The following is a 19,258-nucleotide window of genomic DNA, read 5'->3' on the forward strand; positions in this document are numbered from 1 at the left end:
CTCTGAACGAAGTGCCTCAAAAGACACTGGTGTGTCTGTTATTACATTTGTGTGTATAATATACTCTTATAATATAATATACTCTAATATACGCAAGATATCTCTTTAGATGTTTTTTTTATTTTTAGACATTTTTTAAATATAACATTTTAAAAACATTTTTCTAAAATGTGAATTTCATTGTATACTAACCTGTGGGACAATTAGCAGTATAAACACAGAGCAACTGTAAAGCTGCTTGCATCAATACATCATCGGTTAGAAACCACGACCACAGTGCATGAACTACATTCACCAGACGTGTGTCTGTGGCAGCAACCTATGTGTATGAAAGAAAGAAAAAAATGTTTACAAACACTTTTAGTGCTACCTACTTGCAAATACAAAGGGCTAACCAATAAATATTTGCTTGAGCCAGCTCACCCTGTTTTATTTTTTTTTAATACTCACTTTGCATTCATCACTACGGTAAAGACAGTTTCTCAAGATCTGCATTGCCATCTTTAATTCTCTTGTAACACTCTCCTCCTGCTTAAATAAAATACAATATATTTGGAAGGTTTAATAACAATATATCCTTTTTTGTTTTAAAGTATGTTGATACAGTTATTAGATTAGCTGCATGTGTGACTAGGTCAAATGGGTTACATATTACTACAAGATGCCTTGTTATTGTAGGGATTCTTCCCTCTGTGAATAGTGAGTACTGCAGACTATCACATTGCCATTTATGCCCCTTTCCTCCATATGTCCTTGTGAACAGGCTGGCTGGTGGTGACGTCAAGCCAGTGATTCTTTTCTGTGGCTCCCGACCCGTTCTCACCTCACCGAACACCCAAGCCTGTGTGCACTCACTCTTTTGTACAGCTCTACTGAGACTCGATTGGGAATCAATCATTCAAATGAATCTTGGCAGAGTTTGCACATGACCTACTTGTGCACTCCCTCTGCCCACATACAAATACCCAATTTAATCTGCACATGAAGTGATTGTGCAATCCCTGTGCCTAAATATAACTATACATCTGACATCACCTGTGCTACATAACCCACACTCCGTGCACCACTACAATAATACATATAACAGACAACATAAAACACAAAATACCCAGCGCCAGTCCTTTACAGTCAAATCCAAAAAGAGTGGTTATTTACACGGTAGGATGTATTCCACTGCTACCGTTCTGAAACCTGAATCAACTTAATTAAAATTAAACTGATTTTGAGTTCTATATTATATAGCAGAGGTGGCCAAACCACGGCTCACAAGCTGCATGCGGCTCCCGGGCTGTTCAAATGCGGCTCCCGGTGAAATGCAGTGTGACGCACACTTTGCGGCTCAAATGAACTGAAGAAAGAATAATGAACAAAAATGAAAAGAAGTAAAAAATAAAGAACACTCTCTTCAATTTGAACCTGCATGTTCAGTCCCAGGATGACCTTGACATCATGCACTGGTGCATGCGTACTTCAATCACTTTGAGTGAAAGCCAGATGTGCAGTTTCATCATTTTTAATTAAGTGCTCGTTCTTTTAGTGAAGAAAATATCACTGAGCAAGCCATTCACGAGTAATAAATGAAAGTATGAAGCTTTAAGCCAGAATGGGAGGAAGTGCTTTCACTGAAAACAGTGGTATCCTCTGTGTCTCATATACAACAAAACAGAAATGTGTCTTTGCGTGGGGTTTTTTGTGAAATCAGTGCAGTTATGGTATTTTGCTTCATAATAACAGAGTATATTTAAAGTGCACAATACATACAGTATAAACAGTAATAATGGAAAAACACCAGTGTTACAGTACAGTAAAAATGACACAGAAACTACGAGGCTCTGCAATGCTCTCTTGTTCTTGTGTATTTTGCTGCCATCAACAGACAACTACTGTACTGCACAGAGTAAGAGCAAGACTCCATTATAATGTTCGAAAGAACTAAAAAAATAAATTAAATAAAATAATTAAACCAATTCTAGTATTTAAAATGTCTTGCTCACACACATTTCATATTTTACAGAATGTGTTTTTGCCAAATGAACATTTTGGTAAGCGGCTCGTAGGGTCAGGAAGTTTTAAAAAATAAAAGGTTTTACATTTCATACTGAACTTTATCTTAACGTTATGTAAATGCTATACACATTTTCCATTTTGCCCTGCCAAAGAAATGAGAAAAAAAAAAAAAAAAGCAGTACTTGCCTTTTTCCTTTGTGCAGCTTTTCCAGGCTTCAGAGAATCCAGGTTAAGTTGTGCATGGCTCTGTTTCATCTGTTCTACACAGCTGTCAACAAGGCCAGCTAAAATATACATTACCAAACACATTATGCAATCTGTTAAAACATATTATGTTTTCAAAGTTTTATGAGCAAATACAATTGTAGTTGCATGCAAATTGTAAATTTGTAACAAAACAGTGTAATTTAAAATAAAATAAAATGTGTAACATAAAACTGTGTCTCTTACAAATGTTGAATGCATTTGTTTTGTTTTGTTTGTAAGGCAAGTCATCAATGGAGGGGATAAAGTAAGAACAAAACACACTAATATCCCTAGACCAGTGGTTCCCAAACTTTTTCAATGCCTTGGTGTTTGGATTTTTCCCACGGACCACTTGACACGCATTTTTTCACAACAGCATTTTGAAACTAATTTGTACATAACAATGAGATTACGAGGCTTGAATCTTCTCTACTAGTTCATCAAGAAATGCTGTCATTTTACATTTTGAAAGTTGCTGATGACAAAGTTCTTATTTCTTTATTTTTTTTTTCATATTCTGAATGCTTTGTAGATAAATGGCATCTCAATTTTGCTGGATTAAAAGAGTTTCGTTTGACAAAACCTCCTGACAAATAATGCACTGTGTCTTAGGATGTCCTCACATCCAAATGTAAATACCAGTGCTGGTCCCTGCAACCGTTACCTAGTGTAGCGAATTAATCTATCAATTTCTAAAAGCAAAGTATTGCTTCTATCCACTCGTTGCTTGATATTTATAAACATACAGAATAATGTTCTAATATAAATATAAGTCAAATAAAAAATGTTTACATGTTTTTTTTTTCTTAGCTGTAATCAAATTCTTGTCATGTTTTGTTTCTCTGTGCTGTTAAAAATGACATGCCTGTCTCAGTGACGTCACACCAAAAAACAAACAAACAGGCAGTGAAATTATATTCCTCCCTTATGATATGCGTTAATAAGCTGTACTACAAATTATGGTGGCCCAGCAAGTCAGAAAAGTATGTTTTTATTGTGTTTACCCGATCACAGGCCCAGAATGACACTTCAGTATAATTGTGTTTACACCATCACAAGCTGTTTGTTGTGTTGCTTAGAACTGTGCAACTGAATTTTGGGAGTTATTTGCGGACCACAGGTGGTCAACAGATAATTCAGAAATCAGATAGAGTAATTTTAACAGCCATCCACCCCACCCCCCATCCCCACTTGTCAGGAAACGTGAAATGTGGAATGACCTTGTTCAAGTTTTTGTAGAGATGAAAGTGTAACATTTCTTTGAAGTTTCATAAAGGTTTACCGTGTAAAGCATGCATCCGTGCACTTGAACTGACAGCAAGCAATGACATAAGGGTACATGCTGCTATTTTCTTCAAAACATCTTCTGATGATTTTCCTTCAAAGCTCTATAAGAAAAGGAACAAAGAATAACATGTAACCATGGGTTACAACTGCGTAATCCCGGCAGTTAACTAAAATCTTGTAAAAAAAAAAAAAATCTGAAATAAAGACTGCACCATTGCAGTACAGCATGTGTCATTTGAGGTGAGACATCAGTTTCAAACGAACAGTTTCTTTTATGGTTCCCTTTACTTATAAACTGATGTTTTTCATTACCATTTAAATAATAATAATAATAATTTTAAATTCTCTTATATTAATACATTTAAAATTATTCCGGTTATATCCTCCATAATTGTACATATAGTTTAAATAAATGTGGTTATTGAAATAAAGCAAATCTGCAATGTTCATGAGTCTGCAGTCGGTAGCTATCCAACAGCACTGGCTATAGTACCGTACTGAGCTTGATTCATGGGTTTGCAATGATCCTAAATTTCTAAAGGAGCACTCTGGCGAAACTGACGGGTTGAATTTGTTGTTGTATTGTTGTTGTCTATAGCAAAAGAACTCCTAGAAAGTGTATTTCTAGAAGTGAAAGCTTGTTTAGCTCACAGGTGGTACAGCAGACTAGATGCACATCTGTGATATTGGAACTCACTTTGACAGTAGATACAAGTAACCCTCTTTCTGTCCAATGAACAGTCAGAAAGTTTTTTAAAAATAAACTTCCCATTTACATTGGCCCTGTCCACACTATGCCTTTAAACCAGCTAAAAAGTGCTAGATACGGTTTGAGTCTACACAACGCAGCATTTAACGTTTAATACCGTACTAGAGAACCAGACGAGATCACCTCAGGGGGTAGTCTAGTCCGGTTCTAAATTAGATCGTATCAGGTAGTGCGCTTTATCAGAAGTGTGGATGCTGTAATACCAAACTACATTTGTGTATCCTCCAATATCCCAAAATGCTTTGTGATATGTTGGCGGAATACTCAAGCAGGCACCTGAAGGACTTGCTATCAGTGTATATACACTCCGCACTAGGTATTAATTTGTATGCTTAAAAAAAAAAAAAATTGTTAGGACATCTCTGTTAAACTAGTGGGGAAAATAATAAAAGCACAACATTAAATTAGGTGACTGCAAAAATGTAATGTGTGTTAAAAGTAGGATGGGGGATAAACAATTCACATAATTTGTCAGCTCTGTTTGAAATAAAATGAAGGGGACCAGAATTAGGCTCAGGCAAGACATTAAGATAAAAACAAAGATTGTTTTGTAATTAACAGCTTTTTCTGAGTTTAATGATGTCACCTCATTAAAAATAAAAACCGAAAACTTCAAGCCCTTACCTGTGTGTTCACACTTAAGTTTTTCCCAAATACTTGTTTTGTTTCTTTTTAGCAATATGGACCTTAATATGGGTCCATATTGCTAAATATTTATTTATTTGGGAAATAACACATTATTTTAAATTAAAATACAATGCACTGTTCATTGCCCTGCTAGGAACTGTAACTGAACTATTTTAATACTATATGTACGCACGCATTAACCCTATTAGGTTTTGGGTCTATTTGATCCGACTCTAATTTCCAATTAGCTTAAATGCTATTTTTCTTTTCATTTTCTGTATAATATTTGGACTTTTCCTAAGTTGGGGTCATGAACTTATACACAGAAAACAGACCCTTGGAGATGTTTATTTTTTTTAGAACAGGTATACTAATAATATGTTTTGGGTCATTGTTATCTATGTAGATTTGTGTAAAGGAATAAAACAAACTTCTTTAATTTTATATTATTATTATTATTATTATTATTATTATTATTATTATTATTATTATTATTATTATTATTATTATTATTATATTTGTATTATTAGTTCTGATATTTAGATATTTATAAACAAAAAAAACAAACAATATATATCTACAAAGCAGAGCCTAATATTCTGTCAGTATCTCACTGGTAAATCATTCTGAAATGATGAGCTCCCATGTTGGCAGTCAAAGAAGTTTTATCACAGCTCCTGGACTAAAAGAGCAGAAAAGAGTAAAACCTTTGCAAATAAAAATATTTAATCAATTTAAGGCTGTTTTAAATTAGTTTGAAATTGCATCGGGTCAATATAACCAAAAACATAACAGATGTACCTAAATTCTAAACATAATAGGGGGGTCACGCCCACATTCAGAGTGGATGTTTTGAGCTGGATTAATTAGAATGGTTTCGAGTACGGTTCTCGAGATCGGTCCTGTAGTGTGGACAGGGCCTTTGTTACATAATGTGGTTCCGTGACTAATTTTATATGCAAACTATAACTACACTCATTCAATCCTGGCATGCACTCGAGTGTATTAAAATGGTGCCTCAGGAAAAGAATTACAGTATGTTAAGAGGAACAAGACAGAGGAGTATGATTAATGTGCATAAAAAATGTATCCCCCCAAAAATTAACGGGCTAATCACAGAAGTTAATTGCCATTAATCAACTGCCCTAAAAATAACAGATTTCAGAGTAAAGTGTATCAAGAACACTGCTTCATGTTCCATACTTGCATGCACATTACTATATATGTTTTTTTACCAAGGTCCTTAATGCTCATGACACAAAACATGTCCTTCCAATGAGTGCTAGAGTTAGGCAATGTATTTTATTACTAGAAATCTATTGCAAGCTTGAGCATCATGATAGTTTCATTAAAATAACAGACCAGGTTGACTACTGGGGATTCAAAAAAGCCATCATTTAGTCAAAGCTCCGTAGAGATGATTTTGCAAGCCTATTATAATAGGTATGGTGAAAGAAGAAGATGTTTACAAAGCACTGTATTGAAATGCAAGCGTCTCTTTTGAAGGTTTAAATGGAAAATGACAGTTAGAACTGATCTGCGACATCAAAGCATGTCTGCAAAAAAAAAAAAAGTGTACACCTGTTTCAGTACGCATGCATATTGTGGTTAACGGTTTAATGGTTGAACCACAGGCATACATAGAAAATAAATAATGATTTAAAGGTGCAGTGTTTAGTTTAGGGTTGCTGAATGTGGCACTTAATTCTGTTGCTTTTACACTTAGGCTACATACACACATAGGCTAAATGCGGTTGTGAGTTCACCTTTTGCTCTTAATACGGGTTGTATACACACACAGTTCGGTTACAAAGGGCAGCAACAACCCCACTAGTTAATCCTTTTCAGTGCAAGTATCGAGTGTGGTTATTATCAGTTTGGTTAGTTAATGTGCACTAACTGTGTTTGCATTACTGTATTACAACCGCACTAACATAACTGCTGTTTGTGCTCAGTGGATTTTCTGTGCAACTAATGACGTCACTGTTATCAGACATTTCTATGTGATAAACATGGCTATATTATATATATATATATATATATATATATATATATATATATATATATATATATATATATATATATATAGGTGCCTGATGAGCCAAGTTGATTTTATAATATTGATGAATAGTAAATTCATAACAATTTGTTGTCACTTGTCGTTGTCAAAATCACTTTATTTTGCAACTTAAATAAAACAATATGAGACAATTCGTATCCCCAAACGCCACAGTGCAACCGCAACTCATTTTTCTACCAATACCGAATGTCTCATCTGTGTTTTGGCACTCCGGGAAAGGTCTCAGTAAATGACAAAGATGTATATATGACTCCTTTTTAATCTAGTCATTTGGAAACCAATCAAGTCGTTCCCACCAGCCTGCTGGCTGGAAGATAGCCCAAATGTTTCGATCTACCGTCATGGTACTACAGATTGTCGCCACTGTATTTAACAGTGCAGAAAAAGCAAAACAGCGTTTCCGCTGGTGTTGCAGAATAGAGCATAGCTGTGCTTGATGGGCTCTTGATCGATTATGTACAGTACTTTCTTCCAAAAGCATAAACAAAAGCACAGCCTCCATGTGGTCACACAAAACCCCACGATCGGCATGTAATGATGGGCCGAGCTCGGTGGTTTGTTTAAACAGGGAGTGCACTCCAGTGATGAAAGGTGTGTGTACTCAGCCTTACAGTCCTAACTCTTACAACAGTACTTTAGTTGTGGAAGACAATTCAAAACAATTGCTTTAAATATTTCCTTAAAACAGAAAAAGAGCAAACTGAACTTGTGATTATAGTACCTAAAAAAGCCCTGTACTTGCAATTCGATAAATACAGTACATAGTTGTATATCATATTAATTAGATACTCTTGCACTAGTTGCTTGTTGCAGTTTTGTGAGTAACCCTAACCTATAACATGATAGGATTACCTGTAATATCAATTCACAGAGCTGGCTTCCTGATGACTCATTTAGAAGTTCAGTCAAAACGCTGTTATGGACTGAGCTCAGCTGTGTAGAATCCTGGATCTGTCTTTTTGCCTCTTCAGACAAAACAACTGACAGAAACTGTAGAGCAGAAGTGTAAAGGAAGGAGTCTGTTGTAGAAAGCTGTACACATGCGGAAATTGTACCTAAAATGAAAGAAATTCAAAACATAATAATAAACATATTTTTAGGCAATTTACCTGGGATAATCTCACTGAAAACAAGTTTCCTTCAGGGTCCTGCTTATACCTGGGTTTGAAATGTGGTACAGACAGACACATGGAAGGGAATGGCTAACCCATGATTTGAAATCTGTAGTCAGCTCCAATTCATTCCTTTTAACTCATACGTTCTTGTTTGGGGGACCCCTTATTAGAAACTGAAAACTGAAAAAACCAAATCACTAACAAGAAAGAAAATCTGCACTTCAGTGATTGTAAATGTTTATTGTATGTTGCCTAAGTATCGCAAGGCCTGTCCCTCACCACAACAGTTAAATAACATTTCTTCTGAACATTAAACAGTTTCCACAATTTCCTGGAGAACCCCTACTCTAAAGTCTCCTCTATTTTCGCATATGAATAGAAATAGTATTAACACCATACTAGGAATATGATGCAGTGCCTGTAAGTATTACCTGTAAATGAAGTCCAGTGCTTTCTTAAAGCTGTAGAAACATAAGGGAATGTGATCTGACTGTTCTTCCTCAACAGAGTAGCCATAAGCATGAACAAGTCTGTCCAAGTATGGTACAGTGTGGATTTTACTTCAGCATCTATAGTGGTTATAAAAAAAAAAAAAACAAACAAAAAAAAAAAAACATTTGAATAGATTTGAATAATTTGGATCATAAACGCTAAGCTTTATTGGGGTGCTAGAGCAGTGACAATCAAGCCGCACAAAATGTGCAAACCCCTTTTTTGCTGAAAATGTTAATATATAACACCCCCCAAAGCCCCTCCTCCCCCCAACAAATAAATAAATACAAATTGACCAGAAGGCTGGTGGCTGTTCAACAGTCAATTAAACTTGATCCTGTCGGTGGTATGCTTGGTTAGGGTCTATAGATCAGAAGTGGTAACAAAAATACCCAAGATCACTTAAAAACAACAGCCTACAAATGTGGAACCATCTGCATTCTGAAATATCTGAACAGCTTATCGTTTGTATTCATGAATGTTTACATAATTGTAACATTTCTAACAATCTTCTTACCAAAATGATCCTTGAGATGTGGTGAAAGAATGGCAAACACATTTGTCAGTAGCGGCTTCAGTACATCCTCCTGATTTATAATGTCATGATTTATGATCAAGCAAGATTGGAGCAGCCCAGAAAAGCAGGATATATACTGGAGAAGGCTCAAAACCTGTTTGAAAACAGAAGTTATGACATTTTCAACCAATACAGTATATAACTAGCCAAGGCTAGACAAACACTTCATATGAAATGGCAATAGTATGCAAGACTCAAGATCAAAAATTAGATGAATTAATAATAAAATGAAGATGTGAAGAGAAAACCTGAAACAGCATTTAAAAGCAAAGAAAGAAAAGTTTAATTGATATCAATCAACGTAATTCTGAAATTACACAAAAGTGAACATTTTAATGGCAATAGATAAAAAGTACTGACCTGAGCTTTAATATCTTCTCTGTAATCCGGAGTAGAGGATGAAGACCTGAGCTCCCAGAAACATCTTTCTAATAAGCTGGCATCAACCAAACTGGGAAATTACAAAAAGCTGAAATTATTATGGTAATCATTTTATTCTTGAAAATGACTTTGGTTCACATGTGAGCTCATGTTATTGTACTTTGAGTTTATATGTGTACAGTCTGTCATTGTGGAATGCATCTGATAAGGACAAAGGCCATCACAATTATAAAGATATAGATTTGAAAGACAATATATGGGATTCCATTTCAAAGGAACTGGATAAGCCTGGTATGTATGATTTATTGCCATGTGTGTTGAAGTACTGTCAGAGAAAACACTCAATTTCTACATCATGTTAACGAATATGTACGAGTCTTGATCATAGTTTTGTCAATAACCATTTTTAACACTGGTATAAAAATGGCAGTTTTCAAACTGTCACATCGCCTCTGTGTCACTTCTGGTGTGTGTGGTCAAATCACATTGCGTCTGGTGTGTGGCAGTGCAGAAAGGACACCCCTTGTGTATACTTCTACTCACTTAAAATTCCAGAAAAAATTGTACCACTGAGGAGAAGTGGTGGAAATTTTTAAAGAGTAACTAATGTATTTGTTATTGTCTTACCTTTTTATGATTGCAATCGTCAAATACTAAGGTTTTTTTTGTTAAGTCTGTGATTAAGATTCAGCAATACAAGATGATATAAAGAGGGTACAGTTTATGCTTAATTGATAATTTGATAATATAGTATATATAAACACTGGTTAAAGTATGATTGATCCTGCTAAGTATTATTCTTTGCTTTACCCCTCTGCTTTTTACATGGGGTGTGGGTTATACAAGGAGTGCACCTTATAAAAGGGGTGATGCTTACACAATGGATGGTCAATGACACTGCTCAGGCAAGCACACAATGCACAAAGTGTGCGCAACACACAGGCTTTATTCTGAAAAATCATGGTATACATGTCTATGGCAGGCAACTACAACTGCAAATCAGTTGTAGTTAAGCGTCTTACACAATATTTAAGTAATTACAAATATCATAAAAAGATAAAAGGTAAAAAATAAATAAATAAATATTTGATGACATTCACTCTTCAAACAAAATCTAATTACATAAGTATAGAAATAAGCTTTCCAAGATAACATTTCAAGCTATTTATGTTGTACTATGCGGACTGACAAAAAAATGCTTTTACCTGGTTAAAGAGGAGAGAATGTGGTATTGATTAATAGCGCTCAATGTGAATTCTGGTAAAACAGCCAACAGATTAGTCAGCAGCCCACAGATCGCTGATAGAAGTGGAGGTGTAACTATAACACAATGGTCTTGAGGCATGCCTGCCATCCTGGAGTCCTCTGTACTCAAAGAGGATGTGTCTGTGTCACTCTGACCTTCAATACAAGGAAATGGAAAATAATGGTAAATGACAACTGCAAAAAACATATATTAAAAACTGTAGTAGGTTTATAAGGCAAATGCCAACCTTGGTGATACTCTTAAAGCGCCTACTCCAGTCTTTAATGTAGTCCTGTTTTCAGGACACCCTGGAGTGTATACAATACTGCCTTTGATTTATGTATTCACAAATTGAGCATGGTCTATTAAAAACTAAACACATTTCAGTCATGAAGAAAATAAAAGGATCACTGTAGTGGCAAAACAGCTATGAGCAGAATAGGCAGCATCGCTGTTTTGTACTGTATTTTCTAATTGGTGTTCTTGTCTATAACCTTTTCTACCACTGTGTACAGCTGGTTAAGTGTTTTATCCTACCTTGTGCCATCAGTCTGTTAGTTGGGGTATCTGGAGCATGTACCATGGACACTGAGAACGCAGATATCTGCCTTTCAGCTCTGTCTTCTGGCAGGACCTACGATAATAATAAAAAACAATACACGTGTCTGTACGGAATTTCTGCTGACAAGACTAAGGGCTAGATTTACGCTAAATAGTCATTAGCAGTGTTTACAACAACTTTTTGCAGAATCGTGATTTCATCATGCCATCATCATACTATACTTTTCTAGATTTTGGAAATGTGCATTGGTACAATTAACATGCCTACCTTAATATGCCACACACCTAAAATTTGTATTCTTGGTACAATGAATGAAGTCAGCTTTAAAGACCTTTTCATTTATTTAAACTACATTGTTAAATCTATGCAATACGGGGAGAGAGCGCTCAGAAGAAAAAATACCCATTTAAGCATATTGCAGAATTACAGTAAATAAATCCTCCCATTTTGGAAACAATTGGAATAATTTGTAAGTTTTAAACAAGTGTAGAGCACTTCTATTTGGTCACTCTTTAAATGCTTCTGCATGTTACATGCATTTGTGTTTTTAACACAATAACATTGTTGCTGCTAAAGTAGTGTTGCCACACTCTAAGACCTTTTTGCAGGGATTTTGAGATTAGTTTTAAAAGGTCTGTTGACAGGAAATTGGAAAAAAAAAAAAAAACTAAGCTTTAACTATGAAGGTTCAAAGGATTTCATTTTTTTTTTTTTTTTAAAGTAAAAATAAATAAATAAATAAAAAAAAATAAATCTAAAAAACAGACAAAGCCAGTTAAGAAAAACAATTACTGTAAAAACCTTTGATGAGTCTATTTTCTAGTTATTTTTAGGAGGTCCTAAAAATGGGGGAGCAACTTAGACACTGGTGTGACCTATAGGCTTTTTCCTGAAATTGTTGTCTCAAAAGGGGGGGGGGGGGGGGGGGGGCACACACAACACTTATACACCAGTTTTTAAGGTAAAGAAGAAGAAGAAGAAGAATGCCATAGTTCTAGTTGTGTTCTTCTTTGTAATAGAAATGTAAGTGTTAGTGGAATACATGACTATAACACCTTAAAGCACGGTTTACCAGTGATATCTCAATTCATCAGTGAAATAATTTTCTGCACTGGAACCTAATGCAATTCATATGCCTACATTCATAAAAAATGATTAAAGCCTTTTAAATCAAAGTTTTAAATCGAACGCCTCCTACCAGAGTACTTGATGTGGAAAGAGAACTTGATATCTGACTATGATCAGGCAGGCTAGATGGACCTCTCCAATGCTTCATTGTATCATCAAAATCTGTCGACGATCATGAACATGTTGTTACTTTGCATGTGAAAATCCAGGTGGCATATTTTACATTATTTTCTTTCATTTTGTTTTGGCACACACTGATGGTGTCGTTAAACATGTTACAGTTTGCTAGTAAAAACAGACAAGTTAAATCATAGAGTATGATACATATAATATATATATATATATTATATATATATATATATATATATATATATATATTATATATTATATATATATAATATACGTCATAATTTGATAAAGCACAATTAAAACACAACACAAATTACCCAAAGAAACCATGTGATTTTATTTCTACCAAATACACAGTAGCTTTTTACCATCCTTTCCATATATATAACCTACCTTCAGTGATATTTGCTGTCAGAGTGTTGCTAGCTCTGGGATAATTCAAATCAAAGGAGTGCCTGCCTAGGAAACATGTCTTCACAATTTGACTTGCATGTTCAAAAAACTGGCAGTGATAGAGAAGAGCCTGGAGAGCAGGCAGCCCCACCAGTGATAGGCCAGAATCTTCGTCATGAACGCAGGGGCTCTGGGGGCGAACAGACAACACTACTGAAGCTATAAAGATTTATGTTTAAGGCCCTTTATTCTCAGTTTATACAGAAATGTTCCCAAGTTTTACAAAAACTCTAGGCCAGTATTTATCCATGACTTTACATGTGGTAGAGACATATGAGTACTGATACAAGTTAACTTCACCAGCATTACACGTTTGTTACACGTTCTGCCTCCAAAATAAAAGTTCAGATATTCCAGTTTTTAAAAATGTGTCTGACTAGTTCCCTGTCAGAAAAAAAACAGCACAAAGAAACATTTTACCTGATCCACACACTTACTTGCCAGGCAAAATCTTTAGCTTCCTCAATATTAGCAGGCATTGGTATCACCAGAAGGTTTTGTAGAATAAATGCAGCCTAGAATAAAAAGCAACAGTGCCATCTTGCTGTGCAAAAACAACAGGACACATAAACACCAACACAAGCTGAATCCTGATAATCAGGAAGAAAAATGTAAATCTACACGTTAACATGCAAATGTTAATTTAGTTTTCATAATTATGATAACAAATATTTTTTTCAGATCTGGCTAGTTATATATTCAGAAATTTCGACAGTTATTATTTTAGTGATTAGAACTAACCTCTCTACGGACCATACTGCATTCTAATTGGTCAAGTAGGATATTCAGCACAGTTCCCCATAATCCTCCAGAAATGTTCTGGCAGCTTGCTGCGAGTGCAATGCACCCACTTTCCACTGACGTGAGAGCCGATCCAATTCCTAGGCTTGCAAATCGTACCTAGGCATAATAAACATGTCTGCATTTAACAACTGAATCGTCATTTAATAGTCATCTCAAAAGTATCAGAAATGGCAATGTATTATTTATAGAAACAGTGTTTCAAACCCTGGACAACTCAGACAACATGCAATCTGATAGAGTCTCACCTCAGGGTCCCTGTCAAACCAGAGTGGAATGAGCCAAGCCAGCCCTAATCGAGTGGCTGCCTGTTCATCAGTGTTTTGGTCATAAGCCAAAGACCAAGAAGATATCCAGTCCTAATGAATTAACAGTGCAAGAAAACAAACAGGTAACATTAGAATATGTTTTTTGAAAAGTGTTATTATTAAAACAGATGTGTATGAAGCCAATAACTCCTAGCTAAAAACTTTAAAAAGTTCAAATCTCAAGGTCAGTTTTATTTTTTTTTTACCTACCTCAGCCTTTGCTTGTGCAATCATTTCATGAGACAACTGGAGCAAGCAGTGAACAGCACTCTTTGTGACCCCTTTGCCCATAAAAGACATGGCGTTCCCTCCCCATTCCACATAAAATGAAGAAATAACCTTAAGCAAAAAAAAATATGTTCCATTACAAAGCTAATATAAACAGTTACATGTTTCCATGTATCCATGTAAACCTAAACCTAAAAGAAAAATCCTATCGAAAAAGTGTACAAAAGACGTAATATGCTGGAATAAAAAAAGATCGGCTATTGCTGCATTTATTTAATTGAGGACAATCCCTAACTATGAGAGAATATAGTCTTTTAAAGGTTATGTTTAACCCTTTATTCTCAGTTTATACAAAATGATGATTTTCCTGGATAAAAATACTGTATTACAGTTGAAGTGTGCTTCCTCTATACCACACATTGTAAGTGCCTCAATATTATAATTACACAATATAACTATATGTTGCCAATTCACAAAAAAAAAAAAAGATGAAATGCAATTATTGTACAGATGGCAGAGTAGACTTACCAAAACATTTTAGTTTATTTTTAAAACAAAACAGAATTTAATACAACATAACACACACCTCAAGGAGTCCAGTTAAGTACTTTGCACACAATGAATCTGGCTCTTGTGTGGGGGAATGTAAACTCCATCCAGGGAGGACTGTGACATGGACCATTCCCTGCAAGGTTCTCTCCAGGGAGGGAAGCCCATAGAAGTGGGGGGCATCTGACACCCGAAGACACTGAAGGAGTTTGGCAGCCAAATGAGTCCTAAAAGGACCAGCCAATATCAAACATTTTCTGCATTAAAAAAAAAAAAAAAAAAAAAAAGTGACTTATTACAAAACACATGTAACTACATAGCAAATAAATCAGGAAATCCCCTCTCTGCTAAAAACGTGTGGAATGTGGCCAGGGGGTTAATAATTAATGATAACCAATTACTCTGGGACACCTGCTATAAAAGAGAATATGGGAGGGAAGTTAGTTTAGAGAAGGGCTGAGAGGAGCAGGGTGTCTCTGTCCTGCACTGAGATAGCTGAGGAAGTTAGTTTAGAGAAGGGTTGAGAGGAGCAGGGTGTCTCTGTCCTGCACTGAGATAGCTGAGGAAGTTAGTTTAGAGAAGGGTTGAGAGGAGCAGGGTGTCTCTGTACTGCACTGAGATAGCTGAGGAAGTTAGTTTAGAGAAGGGTTGAGAGGAGCAGGGTGTCTCTGTCCTGCACTCAGATGGCTGAGGAAGTTAGTTTAGAGAAGGGTTGAGAGGAGCAGGGTGTCTCTGTCCTGCACTGAGATAGCTGAGGAAGTTAGTTTAGAGAAGGGTTGAGAGGAGCAGGGTGTCTCTGTCCTGCACTCAGATGGCTGAGGAAGTTAGTTTAGAGAAGGGTTGAGAGGAGCAGGGTGTCTCTGTCCTGCACTCAGATAGCTGAGGAAGTTAGTTTAGAGAAGGGTTGAGAGGAGCAGGGTGTCTCTGTCCTGCACTCAGATAGCTGAGGAAGTTAGTTTAGAGAAGGGTTGAGAGGAGCAGGATGTCTTTGTCCTGCACTGAGATAGCTGAGGAAGTTAGTTTAGAGAAGGGTTGAGAGGAGCAGGGTGTCTTTGTCCTGCACTGAGATAGCTGAGGAAGTTAGTTTTAGAGAAGGGTTGAGAGGAGCAGGGTGTCTTTGTCCTGCACTGAGATAGCTGAGGAAGTTAGTTTAGAGAAGGGTTGAGAGGAGCAGGGTGTCTTTGTCCTGCACCGAGATAGCTGAGGAAGTTAGTTTAGAGAAGGGTTGAGAGGAGCAGGGTGTCTCTGTCCTGCACTGAGATAGCTGAGGGAGGTTAGTTTTAGAGAACGGTTGAGAGGAGCAGGGTGTCTCTGTCCTGCACTGAGATAGCTGCTTGGATGCTGGTTTATTTTGTATTTTTGTCTGAATCTTTTGGCTTGTTTTGCTATTAATAAAAGTGCACAAAAAGCACTTCTGAAAGTGCAATCTCCATCTTCTATATTTGCTATTCTCGCCATTTGCCTTGATCGCAAAGCTACCCTTCAATATGTCTAAACAGACTTTGAATAACATCCAAATTACTTACTTGCACATAAATGAAAGTACCACTATTTTAGTTTACTGTAGCTGTTGTAGCTGCTAAGTTTTTTTTTATTTTTTTATTTTTTTAATTCAATGTTATTCAATGCAATCTCTGACCATGTTGTTTTCAAGGCTTATTTGATTTTTCTTCCTCACAAAAAAACATCAGATTAGACCTTAATAATACTCCACAACTGGGTATAAAGCACCACTGTTTCTTATTTATTTGCTTGGCCTCAGATATTCCTTAATATAGATTCAACATATAGTCTGGTACTTGAAACTATTATTAATTTTACAGAAGGGGATTAGGTTCAGAGCAGAAGCGTTTGTTACATTGTTGATGGCAACATTCTGTAAAAGGGCCACAATACACACTGTAATGGACAGTGGACCCAATTAGTGGGCCCAATTAACAAAAGGAATGTTTAAGGATTGTTTTAGAACAGTGTTTATAACAAATCTCCAAGATATAAATAACACGGCTTTGAAAAATGTGAAACTTGTATCCATCTCTAAAACAGTTTATAAAAATGGTTTGATGAACAGCAAACTTGATGTAAATGATCACAATGAGTTTCAAAACCCTTAACAAATAATTTCTTTAAAAAGCTGGTAGTTAAAAGTAAAGGTCAGCTGTGTAACCTAGAGTTTCAGCTTTGAATATAGGTGGAAATAAACAAATTGGTCCTGCAAAAAGTCCAACAATGAGGACATCTCTGTACCTGTCAGTAACTGATGTGAGTAAGTGAAGTACTGTGTTGAAAAATCCTGTCAACTCCTTTTGGAGTCTCTGGTTGATGACAGTCTGTATTTCCTCAGCTTCACTTTGGACCTGGGACTCTGTGCGCACTAAAACATTCAGCAACGGCTTTGTTTCCCGCATGAAGAAAAAGAGAAAAGAAAAAGAAACGGAAGGGTTTACAATATTACAAATCAGGCACATTAAATCAGGTTTTTTTTAAAAAGACCACACTTTTGGAAGTTGCACAACCTTTATGTTTATGACAAGACATACATTGGCAAACTATGAGTAAGGTTATGAGATTAAGGTTGGAACAGTCATTTTTTGCAAATTTCACAGACGAGGTGCAGCAAAAAAACAAGAATTCACTGAAAGCTCACCAAATAATGTAGTTTTAGCTACATCAACATACACAAGAGCTTTTAAACAGTAGACCAAAACCAAGGACATAGACTATTACTTTTGCCTACTGACAAGTTTAACTGTTAGAGTACAACATGTAGAGGTTTCCACAATTCTGAAACAGCATGTTGTAAAGAAAGCCTCTACAAGTCGATAAACTGTTCTTCGATGCATTTGTTCTTCTGTCTTTTACAGAAAACAGCTCATTCACCATTTTTTATATAGCTGTCTTTCCTACTGCAGATTCAGCAGTGTGTAGCTTCTGTTTATGTAAAGTGCTTTCAATATGCTTTTCATTTGTACTCCACAGGAACATTACATGCTGTACAACACATCATGTCACCACTTTCATGAAATGTCCCCTTTGGCTTTTTTTCACTTCTCTGCTTAGCAGTGATATTTGCCATTTTGCTCGCACTTCATTTTTTCACCCGATTTCACCCCAAAAACTTCCAATCCACTCATTTAGATGTTTGCTCGCTGAGCTACAAATCTCATTCGCTGACCTGCTTAGCAGATTTGTATTTTCAGTGCATGACATACTGCATTTTTGACAGAAATAAAGAAAGCACCTAATCAAGTGTTTTTACATCACAGACTTTATCCAAATTCATGACTTCCATGACCACCATGACAAAATCGTAGCTTTAATTATGACAGTAAAATGAACAGAACACTCGTCAAGGTTAAATAAGCAGCAGAAAAGGAAACTACTGAGAAATTCCAAACAGACTAAAGAAAGTGGCTTTAAATGGACAGAGATCTTCAGGCTGAGCCAACATTACAGAAAAAAAGGAAAATAGTGTTGAAAACAGTCAAACATTATCTTCTTGTATTGCCAAAAGTTAGACATTCATCCCAGAGTACTTGACTAGATCCCACATAATACAGTTTTATAAACAGGATGTGCTAGGTGATAATGGATTACAAAAAGAACACAAAGTGATTTTCTTTTTTTTTTTTTTAATTCTCCAACCGAATACTAATACATAATTTTTGTACGTGCACAGCAAAATATGACCTAGAGCCAACATTATTTTTGAGCATTTACCTGTTTAAGAACCACCTCAAGAATCCACTGAAGATCTTCACTGTCAGTTTCACTCTGGTGTTTAAAGAACTGGTTAAGAAAAACTACAACATCCACTAGTAGTTTCTCATCATCAGTGCATGCTGGAAGCACTTGCAAGAACCTTGGTTTAAAGACAGCAAATTATTATTCAAACATGACTTATCCTATGGCGTGTCTTTTATAGCTTCCCTTACATTTCTTTTGTCTTCACTCAACTCAACCTTTAAACTGGCACTTTATAAGTGAACACATCAACAAACATGTCAAACCAGATTTAAGACCTTGATATAATAATAATAATAATAATAATAATAATAATAATAATAATAATAATAATAATAATAATAATAATAATAATGCCAGTACAGATAAGGTCAACTCAACTATTTGTCAGAGACTCACAAAATACAGTAATATATCATTCACCTTTAAGAATACATATTTGACTGGGGCTGTTTCTCGGAACACCTTGAAAGCTGTTTTGTTGTGAGTAGATCTGAATAAAAAATGTAGCTAATACTATTTCAAACAT

General features: G+C 35.7%; 1 protein-coding gene across 3 annotated transcripts in view; it reads right to left on the minus strand.

Moving 5' to 3' along the window:
• The window catches only part of rttn (rotatin), a 51,618-nt gene that overhangs the window by 7,762 nt on the left and 24,598 nt on the right, over window positions 1-19,258 (minus strand). For all 3 annotated transcript variants that reach the window (XM_041244438.1, XM_041244437.1, XM_041244436.1), the window contains 19 exons: window positions 18,706-18,847; window positions 17,233-17,378; window positions 15,023-15,242; window positions 14,419-14,547; window positions 14,149-14,259; window positions 13,841-13,999; window positions 13,537-13,614; window positions 13,040-13,229; window positions 12,588-12,679; window positions 11,365-11,461; window positions 10,787-10,982; window positions 9,561-9,651; window positions 9,141-9,294; window positions 8,563-8,700; window positions 7,869-8,071; window positions 3,536-3,641; window positions 2,194-2,291; window positions 451-528; window positions 193-319 (listed from right to left, as the gene is read on the minus strand). In XM_041244438.1, the coding sequence (XP_041100372.1) occupies window positions 193-319; window positions 451-528; window positions 2,194-2,291; window positions 3,536-3,641; window positions 7,869-8,071; window positions 8,563-8,700; window positions 9,141-9,294; window positions 9,561-9,651; window positions 10,787-10,982; window positions 11,365-11,461; window positions 12,588-12,679; window positions 13,040-13,229; window positions 13,537-13,614; window positions 13,841-13,999; window positions 14,149-14,259; window positions 14,419-14,547; window positions 15,023-15,242; window positions 17,233-17,378; window positions 18,706-18,847 (2,555 nt within the window). The remainder of the gene's footprint in view (window positions 1-192; window positions 320-450; window positions 529-2,193; window positions 2,292-3,535; window positions 3,642-7,868; window positions 8,072-8,562; window positions 8,701-9,140; window positions 9,295-9,560; window positions 9,652-10,786; window positions 10,983-11,364; window positions 11,462-12,587; window positions 12,680-13,039; window positions 13,230-13,536; window positions 13,615-13,840; window positions 14,000-14,148; window positions 14,260-14,418; window positions 14,548-15,022; window positions 15,243-17,232; window positions 17,379-18,705; window positions 18,848-19,258) is intronic.

The sequence above is a fragment of the Polyodon spathula genome, chromosome 3 (genome assembly GCF_017654505.1).
Source record: "Polyodon spathula isolate WHYD16114869_AA chromosome 3, ASM1765450v1, whole genome shotgun sequence".
Classification (NCBI taxonomy): Eukaryota; Metazoa; Chordata; class Actinopteri; order Acipenseriformes; family Polyodontidae; genus Polyodon; species Polyodon spathula.